The sequence below is a fragment of the Pholcus phalangioides genome, unplaced genomic scaffold (assembly GCF_987345545.1).
Source record: "Pholcus phalangioides strain wild (caught in Gottingen) unplaced genomic scaffold, Ppha-v1.0 ptg000017l_1, whole genome shotgun sequence".
Classification (NCBI taxonomy): Eukaryota; Metazoa; Arthropoda; class Arachnida; order Araneae; family Pholcidae; genus Pholcus; species Pholcus phalangioides.
This window is the reverse complement of record NW_028301610.1, coordinates 39,358,278-39,383,576: the sequence shown is the minus strand read 5'-3', so window position 1 is coordinate 39,383,576 and position 25,299 is coordinate 39,358,278. Positions and strand designations below refer to the sequence as shown.

Genomic DNA, 25,299 nt, shown 5'->3' with positions numbered 1-25,299 from the left:
TAGAAATTACAATTGCATTATAATTTATAATATGAGGTAATAAATATAGGGGGGGGGGAATGTGTGTGTGTTGCAGCTTGTTATAAAAAAATATAATAATAGTAATGTGTTACCTCTCACTGAGGAAGTTCAGAGACGGTCCCGGTCGCCCCAGCCCAGTTACCCGCCTGCACGATAAGTTATCTGAGTGTAAACCGCACCTTTTTGATGTGTTATTAATTTGATATTTATTCTTTGGAAGTGCAGTCTTTGTGTGACGACATTTTATACACGATAGGATAATGGAGTTCAAGGAAATCCTTGAACAAAAGAAGTTTCTAAAACAACCATATTTCCGTAATTTTTCACGATTTTCACAGTAGTTTCATATTTTGTGGTATAAATCCGTAGAAACTACGTAAATTCTGTAGTAGTTGGCAAGTATGCTTATAACTAGGGCTAGGATTTTCATGACCTAAAAACTGGTAGAAAATGCTCTATAAAAATTAATATGCCCCGCAAGACCGAAAATTTGCCTTTGAAGTAAGGAATGATACAACAAATTAACTTTTTCTATTTACAGTAACATTAATTTTAGCGAAATGATATGAGAATGAGGAATATTGAGAGATGCAATTAATTAATATTATACAACACTGTTTATAAAACGACGTTATATGTGCAGTGCTGAAAGAAATTTGCTGATTCCAAGAATAATCTGGATAATTGGAATCCTTTTAAAGTGGGGAAGGTTTTGTACAGCCGTATTTGTACATGACTAGGCGTGTATTGAGAGAGAAAAAAAGAAAATGTCAGATAGGTGTGTACCTCTGTAGTAGATAAACCGTTTCACAGAAACCATCGAACACATTGTAAAAAACACCCCCTATAAGTACATACTGAATTCTTCTATTCATTGACTTATCCATAAGTCTATACAACAAGTCTTGAAAGTAAATGGAATTTTCTTATCAGTTGGTATGAGAGCTGTGCGTTTGTTGTCAGCAGCGAAGAGTAAAAACATTCTTTCAATATTATTATTATAGACGCATTTTACAATATATTTTAATGTGCTACAAAACTGAGTTAAAAATAACTTTACTCAGGTTTGGTGTGCTAGTGTTAAACCTTTTTGAGACCATGTCCTGTGTAATTGAAACAAATAAAATAAGTCAGGGTTCTAAATCTTTTGTGTTTCACGGATCCTTTGTGCCAATAACGTGAAGGTGACGATATAATATCGTGAATGATATACAAAGGCCACCAGGACAGTTTAAGGCCATTGGCGGTCTTAGGGCAGTGCGACCTGTGCGATTGCACAGGGTATCAAATAATAAGAGGTGTCGAAACAAGTTGAAATATTTGATGTGAACCAGAGAGAGAGAGAGAGTAAAAAATAACTTTTTTTTGTATTTAAAAAAAAAATTACCATTCAAAATAATGCATACACTTAAAATGACCAAGAGATGGGGGAAAAAATTAAAAGTTTAATATATGCAGTTGATTTTTTAGAAAAACCATCTATAAGCAGTACACCTATATACATATTACTGTCAAAGCCTGAATCGCTGCCAATTTGAGACGGAGCCGGCCACTTCGCGAATGGGCCGACAGTTTTGGCCAAAGTCCGTCTGAATTTCAGAAATGATTCGGGCTTAGACCGGCTATTTCGCAAAGTGGCTGGAGATCCCTGGCCAATGCTTGATGTGCTGATGTCAGGAACAGGAAATCGTTGAGATCGATATTCACAATTGATCTTGAACATCCATGGACCATTTTGCCCAATTCATATAGTCACTACGTAATTTTTGATTTGATTTTCAATTTAATTTTAAATACAGTACATAGTATACTACGATCCCTATATTGGTTTTTATTCCTATTTTACCCGTCAACAGAACTGCAAATTATTTCTTTCATTTAATTTTTCTTCTTCTGAAAAATTATTTTCTTATTCATTTTTGGTCGGGCCACATATTATATCTCCCATTTTTGTTTTCTTTTAGCAAACACAGTACAAAATCGAACTGAGAAAAACGATACGATGCTTATATTCTCGGTAATAGACATGTATGTCCTCATTTATGAACGTACTTTTGATAAGAAAAGAAATATCTTCCCCCTTTTTCTTCAAAACTGTTCACGAATACGTACTCATTTCTATGCTCGCCCCCCCCCCTTCCCCTAAATACTTTCATCCGTATTGAACCAACACTCCCAAAATAACCAACCCACCCTCTTCTTTGGGAGTGTTGAATGAGCTCTTGATTCTTGGGTCCTGATAACAGGTAACTTTTGACCATGGCAAAGATAATCCGACACTTTTTTTTTTTTCAAGACGATCGATACACGCCTTTTTAGCATGAATTCTTTGCGTATCTAAACTTTGTACCAAAAATGGGTAAATGGTAATCCCAGCATTGTTCTGTACTAAAGATATTTTGCTCCACAGGTGGAAACGTATAATAGTTTTCTTTGTTAATTTCGGTAATATGCATGCAAGCATCAGATTCGTTTCATTGATTCATTTTCCACCAAATCCTTTCTATTCATTGAATATTAATTCAGTTGGCTCCCATACACCAAGATGTGTTTTGTGTGTCTTTCTTCTAGAACGTTTTCACCGAGTCACAATTCTTTTTCGATGGCTAACGAATGTATGCCTGAACGAAACATCCGTTGATGACTACCTCTCGTGGGCACAACCTCCCCCGCCCCCAATCCCACACAAACAAACAATGGATGCGTACTCATATAGCATTCTCCGAAAGTTCATCGCGACTCACAAAGGCATAGTGGCGAACTTGAATGCTTATTTATGCACTTTCAGGTGGTTCTACAAAAATCAAAGTACTGTATCAACTAAATTAGTGATGGACATTTTTTTTGTCACTCGCAATTGCCTTGCCCCACTCATGGTTCATCTGTGGCTCCCCGGGATATTTTAGTAGGTAATATGCATTCATAAAAGAATCACTTCGAAGCATTAATAGGGTGATATTTATCGATATTTCCATCTTGTCGCGACGCACGGTTTGAGGAGCATTGCCACAAAGGCCATTGCATATCATATATCATATTGATTTTTTTGTTTCTGTTTATGGATTTGAATTTTTCCATACAAATGAAAAATATATGTATTTTACTTCATTATCGAAAGTAATGATTTGAATGTAAAAATAAGAATCATTTGCTACATATTATAATATTGATTTAAACTTCAGTAAAATGTATTGTAATTTCTTGTAAATATTCAATTCTCTAGAAAGATGACCAGAAAGAAAAAAAGTTTTCGTATAAACCGACACACAGAAGCTTCATATCAGCCTACTGAGATTGAAAAATTGAATAAAACTCAATTATGAAAAATCAACTTTACTTCTGAATGCATACCCCCCCCCCCCTATCCTGAAGCAGGGCCCTAGGCACGATCGCCTTAAGAGCATCGTGGGCCCTCTACGTGTTTACTTTCGAAAACTTTAACCTGATTTTATCTTTGCCCCCCCCCCCTTCCGTCTGCACTCCAGGCCTCTGGGCCTTGACTGGTTGGGCTCGTGGTTTTAAGACAGCATGCCCCGCGCTCGGAGCCCCTTTCAAAGGGAATTTATGGCATGGGAAAAAAATCATGAGAATCATAAGGGACCCCAAGGTTGGACACTAATCCACATTCTGGGGTGTAAACATTTTCATAAAAGTTCGTTAGAATCATCGAAGCTATAGTACTAAAGAAAAATTGTCGGATAGGCCGTGAGACCTAGAATTGGCCACTGATTGGAGCTAAAAATTCACTGTAAAAGTTAAATGTGACACCACTCTATTACGGAAAATTATAGCTATTGTTTATACATTTTTGTATACGAATTCATATCAGATGTATCAATAGTGATACGTAATTAATTATTTTTAATCAAATGTATGTGAATATCAAAGTATAGCAGATTTTGATATTGCTGTAATTTTTATAATCACTATAAATGGGAATCATTTTGTGTGAAGTCAAAGAAACAGGAGGAAAGAAGAATTTTCACTGACGGAAAACTTATTCCCTGAATTTCATGGGCCTTTTACACTCAGTAAGGCTATTATCGTCAACTTACAAAAGACCTATTCATACCTTTGGCCTTATTGTTGCGGTGGGAGGAATCCTGTCAGTGAAAATCCGGCACCCTACTGTTGACAACTAGGCATCATCTTACCTCAAGAGGCCCTGCCGTTTTTCAAAGGATTTTGGTAAAATCGTGTGCCCGATTCAGAAGATTTTATTTGAATATGCGTAACGGTCGAAGGGTTAATGGCTGTATAAAATTAATCCACTAACCTCTGTAAAAAATAAAGCAAAATGTTGAATGCTGCCGTTCAGAATCATCAATAAATTGTAGGTCTGTATTAAATCTACTCTGTCAATAATTTGTTTTCTTTTTTATGTTAAAATATGTGTTTTTTAATTTGCTTTCAGCTCATCATAGAACTCACCGTGAAGAATTAGATGTGGTGAAGTTCATACTTGAGGTATATTGAATAGTTTTTGTTTTAAAGTCATTTTACTCATTGTTTTTGCTGTGTGCTGTTCAACCACACAGAGAATTATTTATCTTCGTAATATCCAGGTATTAGCAGGAGGCTGTTGTATGAATAATTGTATGTGATAACAATAATGTATATACCATGATTCTCTTGTGTCTCTCTTACTGTCACCTGGTCTGGGGCAGGACCACTGATAGCAATATAAATAAACTTTGTGTTCTGCAGAGGAGATTTTTACATATAATTACACATAACAAAACCATTTCAATTGACCAATCCTTTTTCACGTATAATATACTGCCAGTCTCGCTTCTATATGAGTATTTTATTTCCATTCTCATGTTCAAAGCAATTAAATTCCATGACAACACAAGTAATCCCATTATAACCCCAAGACTCTCTTCTCATTATAGCACTAGATCTCATACTCATCTGATACCAGCCCATGCCAGAACTAACATTTTCTACAATAATGTAAATTCTTTTGGACCCAGAACTTGGAATAGCCTACCACAATCCTTGACACTCATAAATAGTCTCCCCATGTTTAGGAACAAATTGAAACAACATTTATTACTGACACACTAACCTCTTGTATATATGTGTGACTACATATATATGAGAGTATTGCATATATGTGTGTGATCACAATAAACATTTTTAGTTAATGTATTATGCTGTTGCTATTGTTTGTTTCACTCGGGGAGGGAGCTCATCTGATCATACTATGATCTTTTTCTCCCTTATCCTACCTACATCCAAGTATGTATATATTATCCATGCAACTATGAGCAATTCCTATACTTGTGTAACATCTGTAGGTGGAATAAATTTGAAATTTAAATTTTATGTTACAATATTATACTATATAATATATATTCTATATATTGTGATAAATTAGGGGCACTGTAGCAAGGGCCATAACTAGGATTTTCGTAAGGGAGGTTTGTCCGGTCCCCTCACCACCATGGCAAAATTTGATGATTTTATAATGAATAAGAACTATTGTTCCTTCCTATCGTTACCTCTCAGCTTCCCTCATCCGTGGCAATGGCTAAAATTGACAGTGGTCGATAGAGCCTGTGCGATGCACAGTATGAAATGTTCTTTCCTAGAATTTGCCGTTCCCCCCTGTAGTTCTGTTGATAAGATACTCACCTACTGTACCAAACAATGTTTATGGGTATCACAAGTTTGACACCTGATTAGTTCTTGTCAGAATATTAACAAAAATGTTGACAAGACAAACATAGAACAGATTAATACAATTGAACGAGCGACATTAGTAGACCCAAAATTGCAAAAGGAACCACTGCTATATTCGCTTCGGAACTATATGAAGTTCCTTCATCAGTAGCAGAAATAAGGAAAATATTATAAAAACTCCTTATAGTGGGAGTTACTCGCTGTTGTAGACAAAAGAATCGAAATCAAAATGAACCAGCAACAAGAGTAGAGGAGAACAGAAAAAAAAAGAAAAATGGCGGAGCCAATCGCAAAACAAGAATGTGATAGTGATGCTGATAGAGAAGAATAATTATTGTAGAAACTGTTGCCAGATTTTTGAGAAGGGTGGTGTGCTGGTTAGGTCGTTGACCAACAGGTTTGCGTTTTTTTTTATGTGAAATGACTCGAAGTCCAAGTCAGACGGTGATGGGCATTTTTGAGTGATTTTGGCTGCAGAGAAGTCAAATTTATAGTCAAAGGACCAGCAGTGTTGGGCTATGGATGAGTGGTTAAAGTCTTGGCTGGTTACATATCTTCTATGCTCATTTAAACGGTATTTTGGGGCACGTTTAGTTTGACCTATATAGGATAATCCACATTGTCATGAAATGCTGTAGATACCCCAGTTGTTGAGTCAACCGACAAGTTGAACGGTTTCTCACTTGTCGCAGAAACCTATGCGCCCCCCCCCCAATCAATTTTTTTAATGCAAAATTTTGAAGAACTCAAAATTTCTTTTTACGAAATTCATTGTGCCCCACCCTCTAAGCCATATATGATAAACCCTTGTCTTGTGGACCAAATGTGGCCTACCCTCCAAACCTAATTTTGTGAAAATGACTTAAGTGGCATATTTACAAATTGCTTAAGTGAGCTGTGGCACAATTCCAGAGCATTTAAGCGGCCCATGGCACATTTTCAGATCACTCAAGTAGGCCCGTGAAACATTCACAGATCACTCAAGTAGGCCCGTGGAACATTCACAGATCACTTAACTGACCTGTGACTCAGTTCCAGAACATTTAAGGGATCCATGGCATATTTAAAGAGATCCCTTGAGTGACATGTGACAGTTTTAAAGCACTTAAGTGACACCCAGTGTGGTTCTACATCACTCAAGTTACCCGCAGCCCATTCTCAGATTACTGAGTGTTCAGTTATCACACTTAAGTGATCCGCGGCATAATTACAGATCACTCGAGTGATTTGTGACACAGTTCCAGAGCACTTGGATCCGCAAAACATTTAGAGATTACTAAAGTGGCTCTGTAGGGCACTTATAAATAAGGAGAATGTTAGTTCACACAGGTGACCACAAACTATCAAAAGGTTTTTCTTGTTTTTGGTGCACTGAGTAAGATGTCATTAAGAATATTTCATATTTTTTTATAAAGGGGGGTTAATGAAATAAGCATCATCCAAACCCTCCCTCCCCCCCCCTCGTAATCAAAAATCAGCAAATTGGAAACCCCCTTCTCCCTCCATCGATACTGATGTAATACTTGAATGACCCTAAAGGCCACAGCAGAAAATTGTCCAATAAGGTGGCTGAAAAAAGATACCCATAAAATATGCAGTGATTTATTTCTGTCGTTTTGCGAAACTTAAATTTTGAGAACACCCCAACTTCTATAAACCAACGAGTATTAAACAGACACATGCACATACTATTATTTTGCATTTTTTCATGTTTGCTGCTTCAAATTACTATACATTTGAAATTTCATAATTAATGCCCTAATAGTTAAACTTCAATATAAACCATTCTCCGGAATAGCAATAGAATGAACAGTTCTATCAAAAATAAAATATATTTTAATATTTATATAAAATAAAAAAATTGAGAAATTTTGTACCTACTTAAAAATAGTGATAATGAGATCAACAACCAATAACGTTTGTAAAAGAAAGGTTCTGTAACACTTAAATTTTGCTTTTTTTTTGCCTCTATGAACTCAATTTTTGTATTCAAATTCAATTTGTGTTCCTTGCAACTGGTGGCTATCTCTACACTGAATGAAAACCTTGGACCTTAGATCTTAATTGGTGCTAGCCTGGGTTCCGCTATATAATAATAACTCTGCAGTAGCCAAAATATGGTATCGTTAAATTGTGAACAATAATTCTGTCTCCCTACCTATGGAACTAGTTTAAATGGAAATTACCAACATTTTTCCAAGAAAAAAGGAGTGTTTTCAAACAAAAGCCACCATTTCCATCGTAAATGAAATATTAAACTGACTTATGCTAAATTTTGAATATAAATCCACTTCCACCCAAGCGCAATTTCTTACTTCCAGCACCAGTTCAGATAGATAATAAGCATTCATCTTTTTCCAAAAAGTGAAAGAGTTTTTTAACTAAAGATCGATTAGTACAACTTCCTCCCATGCAAAGGACAAAAACTTGCACTTGTCCAAAAATTCTTTGTTTCAGCAGGTTTTTCCATCTAAAAATTGATTAAATATGCCTTCTGTTTCTATGTTAGACAGTTTCCATCTTAAAGAAGTTACCCATAATTGAAAAAAAAACATTAATTATCCACGAGACTATTTTTCTATTCCGTTCAAGACAGGTTTCCATCTTAGATAGGTTTCACTGCATTGTAGTTTTGCTGTGTACATTTTCAATGGAATAATGTGTTTTTTTGTTTTTTTTAAAATAACTATTTCCTTTCAGAAACTTCTGATTTTATTGCCTGAGTTATTGCATAGAAGATGGCAATGTCACAGCTTGGGGAGGATCATGAAAAAATTTCTACACTGTGGAAATTCCATTAAAGTCTGTGTGTTATGTTTCTTTCTCTTTTTTTCATTTAATTGTCTGAATCTTGAATATTACTTTAAAGTTTAAAAAAAAACAATCAAATTATTTTTCATTTCTTGCAGAATAAAAAACTTATGGGATCAAATAAATTTATTAGCTGAATTTTTCTGTATCTATACTTAATTTTTTTTAAATTCAAGATATATGTATTAGCTTATGGTAAAAAGAAAATTTTCTTCAATTTTGATATAAGCATTGTATATTTAAGTGGTTCTTTTTTTTTATATTCTGCAGCTGCGCAAGGAAGGGATAAGCCTGTTCCTTTTATGGTACCAAGTGCTAGGCGACAATGCACCCACAGAGCTTGATAATATTTTTGCATCTTTAGTTCCGGGTTTAGTACCAAGTATACCTAACCCTTACTTGGCAATGCAAAATACCAATCAGGGCCATGGATTTTTCAGTAGAGTCCAAGCATCAACACCAGGAGCAGATACCTACCAAGATAATTCCACATTTTATGCTTCTACACCAGTTGAAAGTCCAGATACTGGTCTGTTGTATGATGTTTTTTTTAATTTTTTTTTATCAAATTTAAAAAAAGTCAGTATTGTCATAGTTATGCAAATTAGTAGGATGCTAATGTTAACAAACCTGTATCTTTTGTGTTTATTGCACATAAATTTGATATCCAAGTTATTATGAAAATTTAATATTTGTCATGTTCTGACAAATATTCAATTTTTATTAACTTTTTCACTTTACATAATCTCTTCATAATGAAGAAATTAGTGTGTGTCCAATCATTGTCAAGTGAGAGTGTGACCTTTATCTTTAACACAGAGTAGGGTAAAAAACTGATTTGTTCTGCGCCTATAAAATTTATATGATAAATGTATAATCAAGAAAAAGAAGGCATCACACTATACATATTCATGGATTTTTGCACAAAATAACAAAATACAGCTCTTAACTCATTGCTGGTGGGGAAACTCAGATCTCAGACCTATTTCATCTAACTATAATATACAGGGAGATTATAATTAAAGTTATGATTTTAAATCAGTGGTAAGAATGACTTAAACACTCCTACGACCCACATGAATACTCCCAAAGCATTGGAATTTTGTTTGGGGAAGGGAAAAAAAACTTTTAAATGTACCCATATATGTCTCTGTACTCAAACGTGGGGAAATGCTTGCAGAATTGAACTAATAGTCAGCTAGAGCAAAATAAACATTTTGTGTGAAATCGAAGCCCATTGCTATCTGCAAGGTGCTGTCAATACATAAAACTGCAGAATATGGGTGAACAAGAATCTCTTCCTTCTGCAACCATTACACTTTCATTCTGCAAAGATCACTATCTGTTGTGTTTTCAGAGCAGCATTTATTGTTGTTCATACTTTTTCAAGGAGATAGGTCCTGTAGGTCTTATTATCTGTACCACCACTAGCCAGTGATACTAATTTATTTTCACCACATCATTCCGGCATTTCAACAGTGTCAGTTTGTGGGTAGACAAATTTTATGAAAGATTAAACTACATTATAGCACCAGTAAAGCCTCTTCTGAACCATTTTGAAAATAATGGGATCATTAGCTGTTATTCTCCAACAGCTTGCCCACCAGATTCACCTGATCTTAACTCTTGTGACTTCTACTTTTTGGTTGCTTTAAGAATGTTTTGGCAGTGGTCATATTGCGAATTTGGCTAATTCAAATGTATACATTATGTATCGCATTCACAGTATTGCAACCAATAAACTCTGATCTCATGTGGAACATGAAGTTTTGGGTTTCAATCTCTTAGCAAAACATAACAAACAACATATTGATGTGAATAGAGTGAGATGATTCATGGGTGCAGCACAATCTATCGGTACATTTTATTCATACCCCTATTTTACCCAAGTCAAATCCATATTTAATGAATAAAAACCCTTGATATCACAATTTTTTAAAAACTTTCCTTTATTTAGAAAACATATATATATTTTTTCTGGATATTATACTGAGGTGAACTCGGAAAGAAAAGTCATCTTGTCTCCACCGTGACTCGAACCCAAGCCCTCTTGCATACTACCATCTACACCACTGGAGGCATGACCCTCTGTCTTCCTTATTTCATGTACTGTGGCATGAGGCGCTGAAGTAGAGGCATTAGTAGCATCTCAACTTCAGCAGGAAATGACCCCCCTGTTGGGACAGTAGAGAGAGAGAGGTAGATGGCTTTTTCTCAGCCCAAGATATCAAAGAAACATTTTCTGGATATGATTCTGAGATGAACTTGGTAAGAAAAGTCATCTTATCTCCACTGGGACTCAAACCCAGACCCTATTGTTGCATATCAGGCAAGCATACTACCATCTACACCAGGCATCTTCAACCCATTGCTCCGCGAGCTCCACAGTGCACCCTGAAGTGCCCGGTGTGCTCAATGCTCTCGTCCAATTTCATGCTTGTAAACACTTGATCAATGTTCCAATTAAACATGTTAGGGGAATTGCATTCAATGATTTAAATCATCATCATTTCATGCATTTGTATGTTGAACTTGCCCTAATAATGCTCTTCTTTTTATGATGGGTACAGGCAACATCATCTATAGCATAAGGCCTCTCCCGAAGCTGCTCCTGACGTCTCTGAAGAAGGTCATCTCACCTATAGCCATTGGATGTAGCAGACCAATTGCATGCACCATCTTTACCCATTTTTGTAGTTTATCCAATGGTTATAGGTGAGATGATCAGCTTCAGTGATGTCATGAGCTTCGTGCGGAGGCCTTCTGCTATATATGGTGTTGGAACAGGCAATGCTCGCAACTGGGAAAACGTTGAAGACCTCTGTGGCTTAAACTAAGGAGGTAAAAAACTACCATTTATTCATTGCTCCATGGGCTTAAAAGCTCATATAATCGGCATAGTTATTTGATGAAGGTGGTTTGCTAAGATTCCGATTGAATTGTGCAGGGCTGTCGGCTGCAATGACCATTCCCTGACTGGGAGAATAGAAAAAGAAAAAAAAATGTTAAAAGAGTTAAAAGAACAAAATGAAGTAGTAACTTGCTACAAAACAAAATAGGGATGGTATGGGATTGAAAAATATGGAGTTTTCAGATCTGGGGATGATGCTAGATCATTTTTGTGAGATATGAGCATGATCTCCACAAGGGGGAGACAGGACTCCAGTCCTGGGCCCGTGACAATTACTATCATTTTTGTTTTTTTCATGCTTTAAATTCACTATAAAAGACCAAGTTTGGGTTGGGGCCCTGGGGCAGACTTTTCCTTGGGGGCCTTCTTGAAAGGGTGGTGGTTATGCAAAACATGTAAATTTTTTTTGCCCCCCCCCCTATTTGGCTTGGGGCTCCGGGGCAGTGCCCTTGTCACCTCAGCCTAGTTAGGGCGCCTGCTAAAGATTTCATCCTGGCGGCACTGTTCAATGATGTGGGGGGGGGGGGACATGTTTATTAGGTGTAGTCCCAGCATGGACTGAAAAGACCCCAAAATCATAAATAAGTTAATCAAATCTTTTACTGATGAGAGATGAATTTTTCCAAACAAATAATAGTATCTTGAAGATTGGAACCCATGAAATTGCACCAACAATTGAGAAGAGGAGAAGCAGCATAAAACATTGATAGATGTCTCGTGAAGAGGGTTCGGTGAAAAAAAAAATTGAAGTTTGAACTGGATTGAAGTTTCCGGAGATTGACAGTGAGTGCAGAGGGGGCTATTAAATGTTTGCTGAGTTATTATTACACAGTGAAACCCCGGCTCACACCAATCAAGGTCTAAGCCAGGCATCTTCAGCCCATTGCTCGCAAGTACCACAGTGCTCCCTGAAGTACCCAGAGTGCTCAATGCTCGTGTCAGATTTTGTGCTCGCAAGCACTTGATCAACGTTCCAATTGAACACCTTGTACTAATTGCATTCAAGAACTGAAATCATCTTGATTTCATGCATTCGTATGCCAGACTCACCCTTAGAGTGCTCTTCTTTTGATGATGGGTACAAGCAGTGCTTGTGACTGGAGAAAGGTTGGAGACCTCTTATCTACACCACTGGAGACATGAACCTCTGCCTTCTTTATTTCAGGCACCGTGGCTTGAGGCGCTAAAGTAAAAGCATTAGTAGCCTCTCTTAGCTTCAGGAAATGGCCCCCAGTTGGGACAGTAGAGAGAGGTGAACGGCTTTTTCTCAGCCCAAGATATCAAGAAAACATATGTTTTCTGGATATTATGCTGGTGTGAACTCATAAAGAAAAGTCATCTTGTCTCCGCTGAGACTTGAACCCAGACGCTCTTGCATACCGGGCTAGCATGCTACCATCTACACCACTGAAGACATGATCCTGCCTTCCTTATTTCACACACTGTGGCGTGAGTCTGTTTCCTTGATATATTGGTCTGAGAAAAAGCTGTCTCTCTCTCTTTACCGTCCCAACTGGGGGCCATTTAACAAAGTTAAGAGAGGCTGCTAATATCTCTACTTCAGCACCTTACTCCACAGTGCTTGAAATAAGGAAAGCAAGTTTGTGTTTCCAGTGGTGTAGATGTTAGCATGCTTGTTCAGTATGCAAGAGGGCCTAGGTTCAAGTCCCAGCGGAGACACTATGACTTCTTTCCGAGTTCACCTCAGCATAATATCCGGAAAATATCTGTTTCCTTGATACCTTGGGCTAAAAAAAAGGTGTCTATCTCACTATCCTTTATTTATTTTTTTTATTTCTCATCACTCAAAATAACAATCTGAAAATTTGACTTCCCAGGATTTGACCTTCAACTTTTCTTTAGAGACAATAAAAAAAAAAGCAGAGTATGAATCTGTTCCTTTTGAGTAAAGGAGAAAATAAAGCTATTTAGAATGTGCTTTAGAATACGCAAGGGTCTCCACCTTTTAGCCCAGATTATAGTGTTATTTTGCAGGGAATAATGTAACACCCCCATCAGAAAAAAAAATGGAAATCCTCCCCACTTCCGAGAAAATCTTGCATACTCTGCAATGTAGGTCTTACATTCCCCGGTTCTTTATCAATTTAACCCCAGTGATCATTGAATGAATGACGATAATGAATGGAACAAGACTTTAGTTAAACTGTAATTATTCATTCCATTAACTATTAATTATTAGTATAAAATTTTTACAAATAATTATCACAGTCAGCCTTTTCTCTCAGACATTACAATGAGACAATAAAATAGAATGCTTTCATTGCTATGTCCAGGTATTTGCGTATTAGTTCACATCGTCCACAAGACACTCGGGTCATTCCATCATTCCATGTCAAATCACCCAGCCATGACACCCATAGTCTCAGATTTCAATGATTTTTTTTTTATTTGTTGCATTTACCATCCTTATTAACCGTGTGAAATATTATTTGAATATCTCTAAAACTTTTTGAGAAAAAAAATGTTGAAATTTATCAAAAACTGATGTAGATGACTTTTCTGAGGCTCAATTTTTAAGCGGCATTGTTTGAGAAAATGAATTATAACTTTTTCAATTTTCAATATATTCAAGTGAAATTTTCACTAAAGTGTTCACAAAAACATACAGAATATGAATAAAAATAATTCATACACTTACATTTGAAATTTACATGCAAAAAAATTATGTAAATTTTGTTTTTGTGGAATTTTTCGCTAGAAAAAATACAATTTTTCAAACATATTTTTAGACCAGAGGCACAGCAGTTACCAAAACAACTTTTATTTTAAATTTCTCCTAAATATATAAAGTAAAATACTGGAGAAAAAAAATAATGGTTTTTTGACTGTTAATATGTTTATTCTGGCTCACAACACAAAATTCATCGAAATAAGACTGGATCATTCCGATTTCAAATCATTCAACTAGATACTGAAATGCAACCCATCATCTCGGATTCCAATTATTATTTTTTGTTCATTGCTTCTACCATGCTTGTTGACCATGCAAAGTTTCATGTACATATCTCAAAAACTTTTTGAGAAAAAATATGTTTTCTAACCTCACGAATGACGTCTCTTAGGCTAACCCCATTCAAGCAATATTATTTGTGAAAATATATCATAATTTTGCAGATTTTCAATACATTCAAATGAAGTTTCCACTAAAATGCTAAAATTTTGTGAATACAATAATACTTGTCGAAGAGAGTTCACAGACTGGATTGTGGAAGATTCCAAAAAAAAGAATTTAATTCATATTGTGAAGAGAGACAGAAAATAATTATATGTGTTTTGGTAAAAAATTGTTTCTGTAATTGTCATTTTTGTCATTTTGCCGTGGCTCGAGTAAATATTATAGTATAATGAAATGTTTCTATAAAAAAAAATTTTTTTAGGGATTTTTTTATTATGCTGTGATTATTGTGTCTAAAGGGATACCCTACTCTGTCCTACTTTTTAGCCTACTTTTTCTAATTTTTTGAGTGGGAGCCCTGCAATACTGTAAAACATTGTGCTGTCCGCATGTTTAGATTTCAGTAAAGAAATGAAGTTACTTCGAGTTTGTGTGCTCTTAAGAAGCAGAGAATGGTGGGTCATTTGAAGAGAAAACATTTTTCAATCAACAAAAAAATGATAGTTTTGATAGAATTAGATAAAAATGGTGGATGCACAGTGGTACAACCACAAGAAATGTTTTTGAAAACTCCTCCCTGTAGACAGGGTCTATTTCAATTTGAGCGAAAAAAGGAAGATAATTCTTCCCTGAGTTGCTAGTATGCTGTCTTGGCACAAATTGTTTTGTGTCGCCAAGTTGTTTTCACTGTTTTGTTAGTAGCAAACATGCACTTTGAACCTCGAGTTCAGTGTATAAAATAATTCTTTGTGCATTTTGAAATTTGTCATTTTCAAGATGTTTTCAAGAAGATTGACTGTTCATCCTTCAGAAAGAAAGACCATAGCCAATATCATGAAAGTTTGTGAAAAAGTAGCGGAAGAAGGAAACGTTTGATATAAAATTGGACCTTTATACCTCTTTTTCAAGCACAGAAACATACTGTTGTTTTCGTTGGTGTTTCTTTGACAATGATATTTTTTATATAATTTCATTTACTTCATTACTGATTTTTTTATAATTTCTCAAAAACTTCTCCCTGCTCAATTGAATATTACGATTCACACAAAAACTTTTTATATGTATTAACCACTAAGTATATACATCTTTTTCTTAGATAAAACATTTGGAAATTACAGCAACTGTACAATAGTTAAAATTAAGACGTAAAAAACCAGACTTGGAGATGGGTACTGGCTTTGAAGTGTCTTAGCTGTCTTCAGTATATTCAATTTTATTTTATTTTTGTTCCCTTAAGAACCCATGGAGGGCTCTAACTTTATCAATAAAAATAAATAAAGATTAAAAATTTGCTCAAATGCTATGGAGCTTCATGAAATGTCTTGAAATTATAAAAATGAATGCAAAAATTAAGGATATGAGTTTGTGCAACAAATTGAATCATGTGCAAAAAGATTTATATTCGGCCCCCCTGAGCTCCTCCAGGATCATGGTATACTTCTCTGCTAAAGCTGTCTAAAATGTTTTATACCTGCATGTTTTTGGCTAGAGCTTTATGCGTGAAATGCAGATTTTTGAATTAATGCTGGAGTGCTTGATCCTTTCAGTAGAAACAGTTAGTGCTAGAATACCCAATGTTTACACCATGGGTTTTACATCCTGTGGCAGGGGTCCTAGACTGTGATCTTTGGTGGGTCCCATGCTAGATTTTTCATGAGAGAATATTTAGTGAATTTATAGTGTGAACACACACACACAAACAAATTGAAAATTGTTCTGGACCCCTTGGCTGACCCAAGTCAACCCTACCTTTGTGGGGACCATGGTTTGCATAACAGAAACTCTGTGATGATAATACCATTGAGTGTGCCATGATGGTGCTCTTACAAGGCCTAAATAGCACTAAAGATGCTAAACGAGAAAACACAAGTGACTAGTGCGCTATTTCTGATACGCAGCAGCTTTACTTAAAAAAAAAAATGGGATTGTCCGCCGTTATGTAAAGTGACGTAGGCAATCTGCTCATAGTAGGAGGACTTTACCAAACAAACCTCTATCAAGTAATTTTTTCATGCATTCTAACGTTAATCATAAGTTTATGTATATATTTTTCAATTTTTGTCAGAAATAAGTTGTAACAACTAGCCCAAAGTAAATAGCTCTTAAAGAAAGAAAAAACACTCTCCTCTGAGAAATGACAAAACATTTTCATTTGCCATGTGTGTATATGTTCCTGATCAAGTTGACCCAGATTTAACGATTTTCTCAATTTAACAAATAAAATTGTTGGGGTTTCTTCAGATTCGTAAAATGGGGTTCTATTATATATATGCAGTCCACCCTCTGTATTCGCATATTTCATATTCACAGTTTTTTGTATTCATGGTTATTTTCCCAGTTTTTTTTTGGAAAACACAGTTGAGGTAATAATTCTTGTATCGGAACAAAATATAAGTTGTTTGTGTTATAAATAAATGTTTAAAAAATCCCTCCTAAAGATTTTTCTGGTGCTTCTGAGAGTATTTATACAAGGCTTGTTTAAATTGACGCTGTCACCATCTGGTTGCAGCGTTAGCGTTGTGAGCTTGGCCTGAGTCAGGGACAGCCGTCCATGTACAATCCCTTTCAGTGCACACAAGCTTCAAGGAAAGATTGAGAGATTCATTGCCTTTGTAGTCTAGTGGTCTAGGGCTTCACTCAGAAAGTGAAAGGATGTGGGTTCGATTCCCCGCAAAGGCAGTTGAATTCTCTCTCTTTCCAAAAATTCACCTTCGCGCATGCACACACACACAACAGCCAGTTGTTAAAACCTTCATACTTGTTTAAATGTTTCTATAAGTGAAAAACTTTCAAGGACATATTGACAAAGGTTAGCTTTATTGTTGCTGTTTCCCATTATTACACCATCAATGAGTCTACAGTCAAATATATCAAGAAATAATGATGTAAAATTCTATCAGCCGTTGCTGTAGCTACACCTGCTACTATGTAGCCTTGGACCCACATGTCTCTCAAGCAGAAAGCCCTGTTTTTCTGTGGGTGCAATAAAAACGTTGCCTATGCAAGTTATGTATTTCATAACTTACACACTATAGCTGTCATTATTTAATCTGTGAATCCTGAGAATTAGAAGACAAGTTCATTATGAGCAGCGTAGTAAAGTAGTAAAGAGCTTCATAAGTTTAAATCTACAATGGATTATTACATGAAATAGACCCATTTGTGGTAAGTTTTTCACATGTAGAAAAGTTGGTAAAGAAAGCCTTGTTACTCTATACTCTAACAAATTAACTGGAATTTAGAAGAAACAACTAACAGACATGTTGTTCTTTCCAGAAAGTATTGCCTTGAATCGCTAGACTTCTCCCTTCCCCCCTCCTTCTACTTCTTCCACTCAAAGCAGATACTGTAAAAATGAGATGAAAAACAAAATTTTGAGGTTTTGGTTATTCGCGGTCACCTGTGGAATGTAACCCTCTTAAATACGGTGGGACGACTGTATATATATATATATCGTATATCTTGTTTCTTATCTATATTGTGTATCTTGATACACAAGAATTTCATCAAGTAATATCTGAAGTAAAAATATATCAAATTTTTCTTTTTTAGCAATCAGTTTTACATGGGAAATTGTCTTTTTTTTTAGTTGATTAATGTTTTACACATAGAGAATGCTTTGATATTAAGTTAAGTACGCTGTTATTGTTAGTTATTAAGTTATTGTTTATACATTTGATTATGTGCAATTTTTCTTATAAGAGTGGTCTAATAAGATGCTCCTAGTTTTTACAGGTTAATAATTTTCAAGGAATAATAATAATAATTCAAGGAAAATTTATGTACAATATGATCCATTTCAGGGCCAGTTTATCCAAGCGAAGTTTCACCAATTGTACCTATGATAAGTGGGGAACATCAACCAGATGATCATACGAAGTACTTCCTAGACTGCTTGTTAGATTTTATGGTTTCTCAGGTTTGTGTATTAAAATTTTTTGTGACACAAATTGAGGACTTTTGTTTTGCTTTGATGGAAAAACTTCCAACTTTTGACTTTCTGAATGTATATCAGCTAGCACATAAATCACAACTTTTGGCTTTAAGTGACTTTGTTTCATAGGTGGAGACAGGGCCGTCTTAAGAGCCTCATGGGCCCCCAGACCAAGTGATGTTTTTGAGGCCCTACATGGAAAATTCTCGAAAATTTCAACCACTTCTCATTTTTGTGAGGCCCCCGGCCGTGCCGGGTGAGCCCATGCGTTAAGACGGCACTGGGTGGAGATAGACTTGAAAGTCTGGAGAGGCATGGTCATTATCTGCTGGGGGGGGGGGGCCCACGATGATGATGCTGTCAGTTCATATATTAGATCAGTCTACCCCCATATCTCCGCCCATGCTTTGTTTTCAGGAAAATATATATAGTAGAACCTTTATTTTCTGGACTAATAATGGGGTAGGTGAACACAGATAACCGAAAAACATGGTTAAACCACCGGGAGTGAAAAAATATTTTAAAATACTAAAATTTTTTCTAAAAAACAGAAGGTATTTATGTACTGTATTTTAACTGTTTAAAATGATTATCCAGTCTATATATTATATTATCCATTCAAAAAAAATCTGTTAAATAAAATTACACTTATTTCCATGGTTGTGTTGCCACAATATGTACTATTATTGTGACCTTCACATCAGTGAAGCCCAAAATCCTTGTGCTTTGTCTTTTAGTTATTAAAAAAAGCGATACATTTCAGCCAACACCTATACATAAGAAGTTTTTTCCTGGTATCGCCTGTAATTGGCTGTTCATCTCCAAATGCAGATCACCCCAGGGCCATGTCCTGTCTGTTGTTAGGTTCTTATAAATGTGTATGGGGGCTGCAGTTTCAACACGTTGACATGGGACCTCTGAGAATAGGGAAGGGGGTTTCTGTAAAAGAACGAAGAAATCTAGTTCTGCGAAATGGAAATGTTTGTTTTCATTACAACCTTCACAAAATCTTACATTAGAAATGAAAAAAAAAGAAGCACACAAGCAACAATAACATGGATAGGAAAGAGCTTAACATGAAATTAAAATTTCCTTGCACATTTAATTGAGATTCTATTGTATAAGTATTTGAAATAACGAAAAGCATAGAACTGTGATGCTTGGAATCATCTAAAGAGCATTTAATACAATGTTTGTTCAAAAAGTATCCAACCTTTATTCATACAAAAATACTAGTATTCAGATACAACACAATCTTACACTAATCTCCTTCAAAATAGTTCCCCTTTGGCTGCCACACACTTATCCCAACGGTTCTGCCATTGTCGAAAGCAATTCTGGAATGTTGCTTTTGAGATAGCATGCAGCTAGTCCTTTGCATTCTGCATGATGTCTTCTCTGGGCTGAAATCTGGTCTATTTCAGGGGCATTTTCCAGCCTGGAAAAGAGCCAGAAGTGACACAGAGCCATGTTGGGAGAGTAGGGAGCAGACAGAGCACAGATGTGTTATATTTGGCCAGGAAACGCTGTATCAAATGTGAAGAATGAGCAGGTGTATTATCGTGATGAAGTTAAGAATTGCCCGCTGCCAACAAGTCTGGCCCTTTGCAGCGTTTCCAGAAGGTGACCCGGAACCTCTTGATAGTATTCTTTGGTGATAGTTGTGCTGTGTCATGCGTGCTCATGATGAACCACATCACTGGAGTCAACAAAGATGGTCAGCACGACTTTGAAATTGCTGTGGACCTACCTTGTTTTTTTTGGCCTCAGGGATGTTGGATGCTTCCCTTGTGATTACAGTAACTTTGTTTCTGTGTCACACCCATAAGCCCAGGACTCATCATCTGTGATCACTGTGGTGAGGAAATTGGGATCACTGTTCGAAGTCTCCAGCATGCCCTCCGTGCTCCAAACAAAGTTGCTTCTGCTCTATCGTTGGCAGATTTGGCATGAACTTCACTGAGATTCTGTTGAAGCCGAAAGCCTCAGTCAAAATGGAATGAATGGGTCCTGTTAGAGGTTCTTTCGATAGGAAGATTCTCAATAATGAAAGTATTAAATCATAACAATTAACTGATGTTTAATTTTTTTATGTAAGGAGGATGATTCTACATAACCGTCGTTGTCTGCAACAAGCACACATATATAAAAACAGATAGAGTAAAAGGAGAAAAAAGACTTACTTCAAGATATGAAATAATTTTAATCTCCTGTGTAATTCACTTTCTATAAATACAGTTTTCAACATCTCAAAGTGCCATATATGGGTCATTCCCAAAAAAACGAACATTCCACATTTTTGATATTAAAAATTCCAAGTTGAATTTTCAAAATGAAATTGATCTGAAATTATGGCCAAAAAATATTGCTCGGTTTTCTTGATCAACATGCAGGAGAAACAGGCTAGTTGATATAGTTTTTACTTTTGATTTTCTATTATTTCTTGTAATACTTACAGTAAATGTTACTGATACTGCTAATATCAGTATTTTCTGTCTATAAATTAATGATGAAAATATCACTCAAAAGTGTATTCTCATTTTGTTGAATCTGTGAAAAACTATGCCAAGTTACCCTAAATGTGAAGCAAGTTGACGCAACCTCTGGGGTAAGTTGGCAAAGCATGATGGTTAATAGGATCTGAGGAATGAATGTAAGTTCGTAACTACAAAACTTTTATTTCAATACAAAAATGCATAAAAAAAAATTATGTGCATATTAAGCACTCAATTGTTTGAAGTAGAAAACAAATTTAAAAAAGAAAAGTTGCAAAAAAACTAAAAAGAACAGGGAAGTCATCATTCACAGCTTCATGTCCGCCAAAAAAGTAGGGGGATCACTCACTTGAACTGGTGGTTGTAATTTTCGCACAATCTTGCAGTGGTTATGCCATATCAGTAAGTTGGTATATGACATGTGTTATGCCTACATGCTTCTCAGCTTGCATAAGTTGTGTTTGAATTTTTTTGGGTAGAAAAAATGGAAAACAATTACTAACTTTATAAAAGTCACGGGAACCAAAAATTTACATTTTAACTCTTTTAAAGCAATTTTTTTTCTCCCAGAGTAGACTCATCCCAGTTTTGACTACCCTTTTACCTTCACCCTTCTATGCGATTTAGACTTATTTTTGAGGTTTCCACCTCTGACAAGATCTCTCATTTCCTTCCTCACCCTCCACAAATCCAAAACATACTCCCTACCTGGGCCTTCTTCGGCCATCCCTGACTTTAGCAAGTTAAATCACAAAAATTTATCTTCTAGAAATTAAGGCATGTATACATTAAAATCAAATTATATTGAATTTTTAGACTTTAACAAGTCTTGAAGCAAATGAAGCTTATTTATATTTCACAATTTGATCTCAAAAAGTTTTTTCAGAAACTCTGTGAAGTGACTATAGTTTGTAAACTATTTTAGTGGCACTATATGTAAAAATATCTATTTTTGGCAGTTTAGAAATTTATATTTTGGTGAAAACATGGATATGAAAAGAAAATGACAGTTTGTACTTATGAAATAGATATTTTGTATTTGGGTTCTTTTTTTAGGCAGGGCGTATTGAGTGGCAAGATAAAGGTGAACTAAGAAGTCAAAGATGTTTCAATTTTCTTTTTGAGAAGTTCAAAAAACACTACCTCCCATATTTATTTCCAGCATTTTCTTCAAGTACAAATGTTTATACCCCTATTCTTGGTGAGAAATTTTTTCAGTTTCTGCTGAATATTTTATACATTTATTGACAAAGTTTTTTGTAAGAAATTATATTGTCAAAGTCTTATATTAATTTATATCACATCAATTTTTATCATTCTGTTAGACTAAGACAATTTTATTCATTAGAATATGTGATAATGAGAATAAAATTTGCTGTCAAGTGTGAATTTTGATAGACTATAAATTACAGAGGGCCCTTGGTTTTTTGGGGGTTCCTATTCACAGTCTTTTAATTCTGGTTTTGTAAAACACTGTTGCAGTGCTATTTCTCGTATTGAAACAAAGTATAAACTGCATGATCTCATATTTAAGTGCTATAAATTAACAGAAACAGAGTCGGAACATGCAGAATTAAAAAATGAATGTAAATCGTCTATTGATAATAAGATTTGAGATGGATTTATATCATCAGAGGAAAGTAATCATTTATAAAATTACTCATTGATTGAGACATTTTCAAAATCACTGATTGATGCCCTATAAATTCTAGATGATTTATTCTTACATAAAAATATTTTACGTCCCTTTAACCAGCAAAATTTGAAATTAAGAAACTCTTAATTCCATGGCTTAGTTCATTAAGATTAGGACTGCAAATACCCATGGCCTCTTTATTAAGGAGTGTGACTGGATCTCTTGTATCAGGGGTCTCCCGTATAAATCGGTTTTTTTGTGGAATATTGTCCGTTTTCAAAGAATATGTGTTGCTTTGAGGTTAAAATTTTAGTTTGAGGTTAGTTTTCGTATTCCAAAAATTGCTGCATGTTGCAGTGTTTATAATATGCATATTTTGAAATATTTTTAAATGATTTCTAATTATCTTAATTCTTCTACCTTTTTTTATGTAAGCATTTAGGTATGAGGTTTACATATTAAAATATGTTACAAGAAGCCGCAAACAGAAAATGTAACCATGGACCTTAATTTAACAAATATACCTGATATGTAATATGTGATAAGCATATCCACAGAAATTATTGCTTATTTATAATACACAATAATTTTTCACACACACAAATCCTTGTATGAATAAATTGAGGCCTCTGTGAAGAAGTAAACCAATGTATGTAAACTGAATTTTCATTCAAAAAATATTTAGACGTTTGCATTACATTTTTATACGTTTTATACAGGTACATCAGACTTTCATAACTGAAATATCAAGTGACAAAAATAACATTAGCTCATAACAAAAAGAAAATAACTTTGTCAGATTCTTGAAATGAATATTGGTAATGAACACCTTCAAGTGAAATAGAACAAAAAGTATAGTTTTTCTCCAAAAAAATAAGACAACCAGAAAATAAGCCTTAGCTTAATTTTTCAAGATGCTCATAATATAAGCCCGACCCTGAAAATTTGCCTGTTAAAATCGTCAGCCAGATGAAAGCATTCTGTAGGTCTGTTACTGTACATGACAGGTTTTCTTGTATAAAGTGACATTAATATACAATAATGTTATTGACATTTGTGTTTAATGATAATTCAAACATATCATTAAACACACATTCCTTTATTTGACGACTTCAATTTGTTAATCCAGTAATTGAACACAATGCGTTCTTTGCACACCCTGAAAATTTACTATTGGCTATGATCATTGATGACAGAGAACACATTCGAGAGAGATTGGGTATAGAAGAATTTTAAAAGAAAGATAATCTGCCTCTGAATTAAAAACTATTGAACACTTCATGCTAAGCTTAATTTCGTTAGCCTAGCTTAATTGTTATCATTTTCTTTTACATTTTTAATTTTCTCACTTTTCTTTTCTCCTGATCCCTTCATTAACCAGCCGGAATACCGACTGGAGGTTTTATGGCACAACTGCATTCTTCTGGGCACTGAGCTTACATCTCTAATGTGACAGAGCCTGGTTGTGCTCGGTTTGTTCTGTTCTGTTCAGTTCAGACACTTCATGCTACCTAAGATTAACTTTAAAGCTACTGATTAACTTCAGATTATTTACTGGAATACTGGCCTGTTGTATCCTTCCCCAGTGCTATGGAAAGTACAGTATAAAATGATATTATAATCATCAATTCGGACACTAACATCAGAGCCATCAAAAAGTTTCCCTGTCACACTCAGACAATCCAGATATGTGTCAAACTTGTTACAGATGCCTCAACTAAAGTATGTAGACATGAAGCTAGAGATGGCGACATCAGATCTACACTATTATCAAGATCAGTTCGTCTGATTTCTCATAATCGTCAGATTTTGAACGTGTCAATTTTGGTAAATAGTTTTTAAGTGTAATGTCAATTGCACATACTCTCCTACTTTAAATATGCTGAATCTATTTGTCAAATCGTGGAGTTTCTTCATTTGGATCTTGTCATTTAAATCAGTTATTTTCGGTTAATCACTGATTTCGAAACTACTTCTAATCTTCATACTGTTGCTTATTTTCCTAGAAACTCTTGCTGGATAGTACCAGGTAGGAGAGAAGCGCATGCTTCCTAAATACAAATAAAAAGGCCACAACAGGCAAACTGCCCAATGAAGTGGCTGACAGAAAAAAATACGGAATACAAAAACTGTTGTTTTTATGGTGGAGACAATAAAATTTTGGTCTTGTCTTCTGAAACTCCCATCAAACTCAATTTGTAACTGAAATTTTTGTATCACCAATTTTCATTGAATCAACATATATTCTCCAATGCCGAAAAATTTGATTAATATGTTGATTCAAATATTCTTAACTATAGTCATTCATTTAAAATGTTATTCATAGGAACATAATTTAAAACATCAGAAATCGGTGCATCAAATTAATCAAGTTAAATTACAAACTTTAATCGGATTGATCGAATCGATTAACTCGACTAAAATGTTCAACTGCGATTAATAATTGATCGATTAACTGACCTGATTTATTGATTAATAGGACCAGCCCTAGTAAATAGTCAAAATAAAAAAACATTCGTGCATATGTTATGCATATTTATTATATATATATATTTATATACACTGCTCAAAACAATTAGGGGAGCAACCAAAAAAATTGAAGAAAACCGTGCGAGACAGCCACGTATTGGCGTACAATGGATAATACACTCGTATCAATGCGCAATA

General features: G+C 35.1%; 1 protein-coding gene across 3 annotated transcripts in view; it reads left to right on the top strand.

Moving 5' to 3' along the window:
* LOC149073033 (ral GTPase-activating protein subunit alpha-2) overlaps nucleotides 1-25,299 on the top strand; it is a 405,837-nt gene that overhangs the window by 8,050 nt on the left and 372,488 nt on the right. For all 3 annotated transcript variants that reach the window (XM_089246694.1, XM_089246695.1, XM_089246693.1), the window contains exons 3-7: nucleotides 4,436-4,488; nucleotides 8,410-8,511; nucleotides 8,791-9,049; nucleotides 18,371-18,486; nucleotides 22,053-22,197. In XM_089246694.1, coding sequence (XP_089102820.1) covers nucleotides 4,436-4,488; nucleotides 8,410-8,511; nucleotides 8,791-9,049; nucleotides 18,371-18,486; nucleotides 22,053-22,197 — 675 coding nt within the window. The remainder of the gene's footprint in view (nucleotides 1-4,435; nucleotides 4,489-8,409; nucleotides 8,512-8,790; nucleotides 9,050-18,370; nucleotides 18,487-22,052; nucleotides 22,198-25,299) is intronic.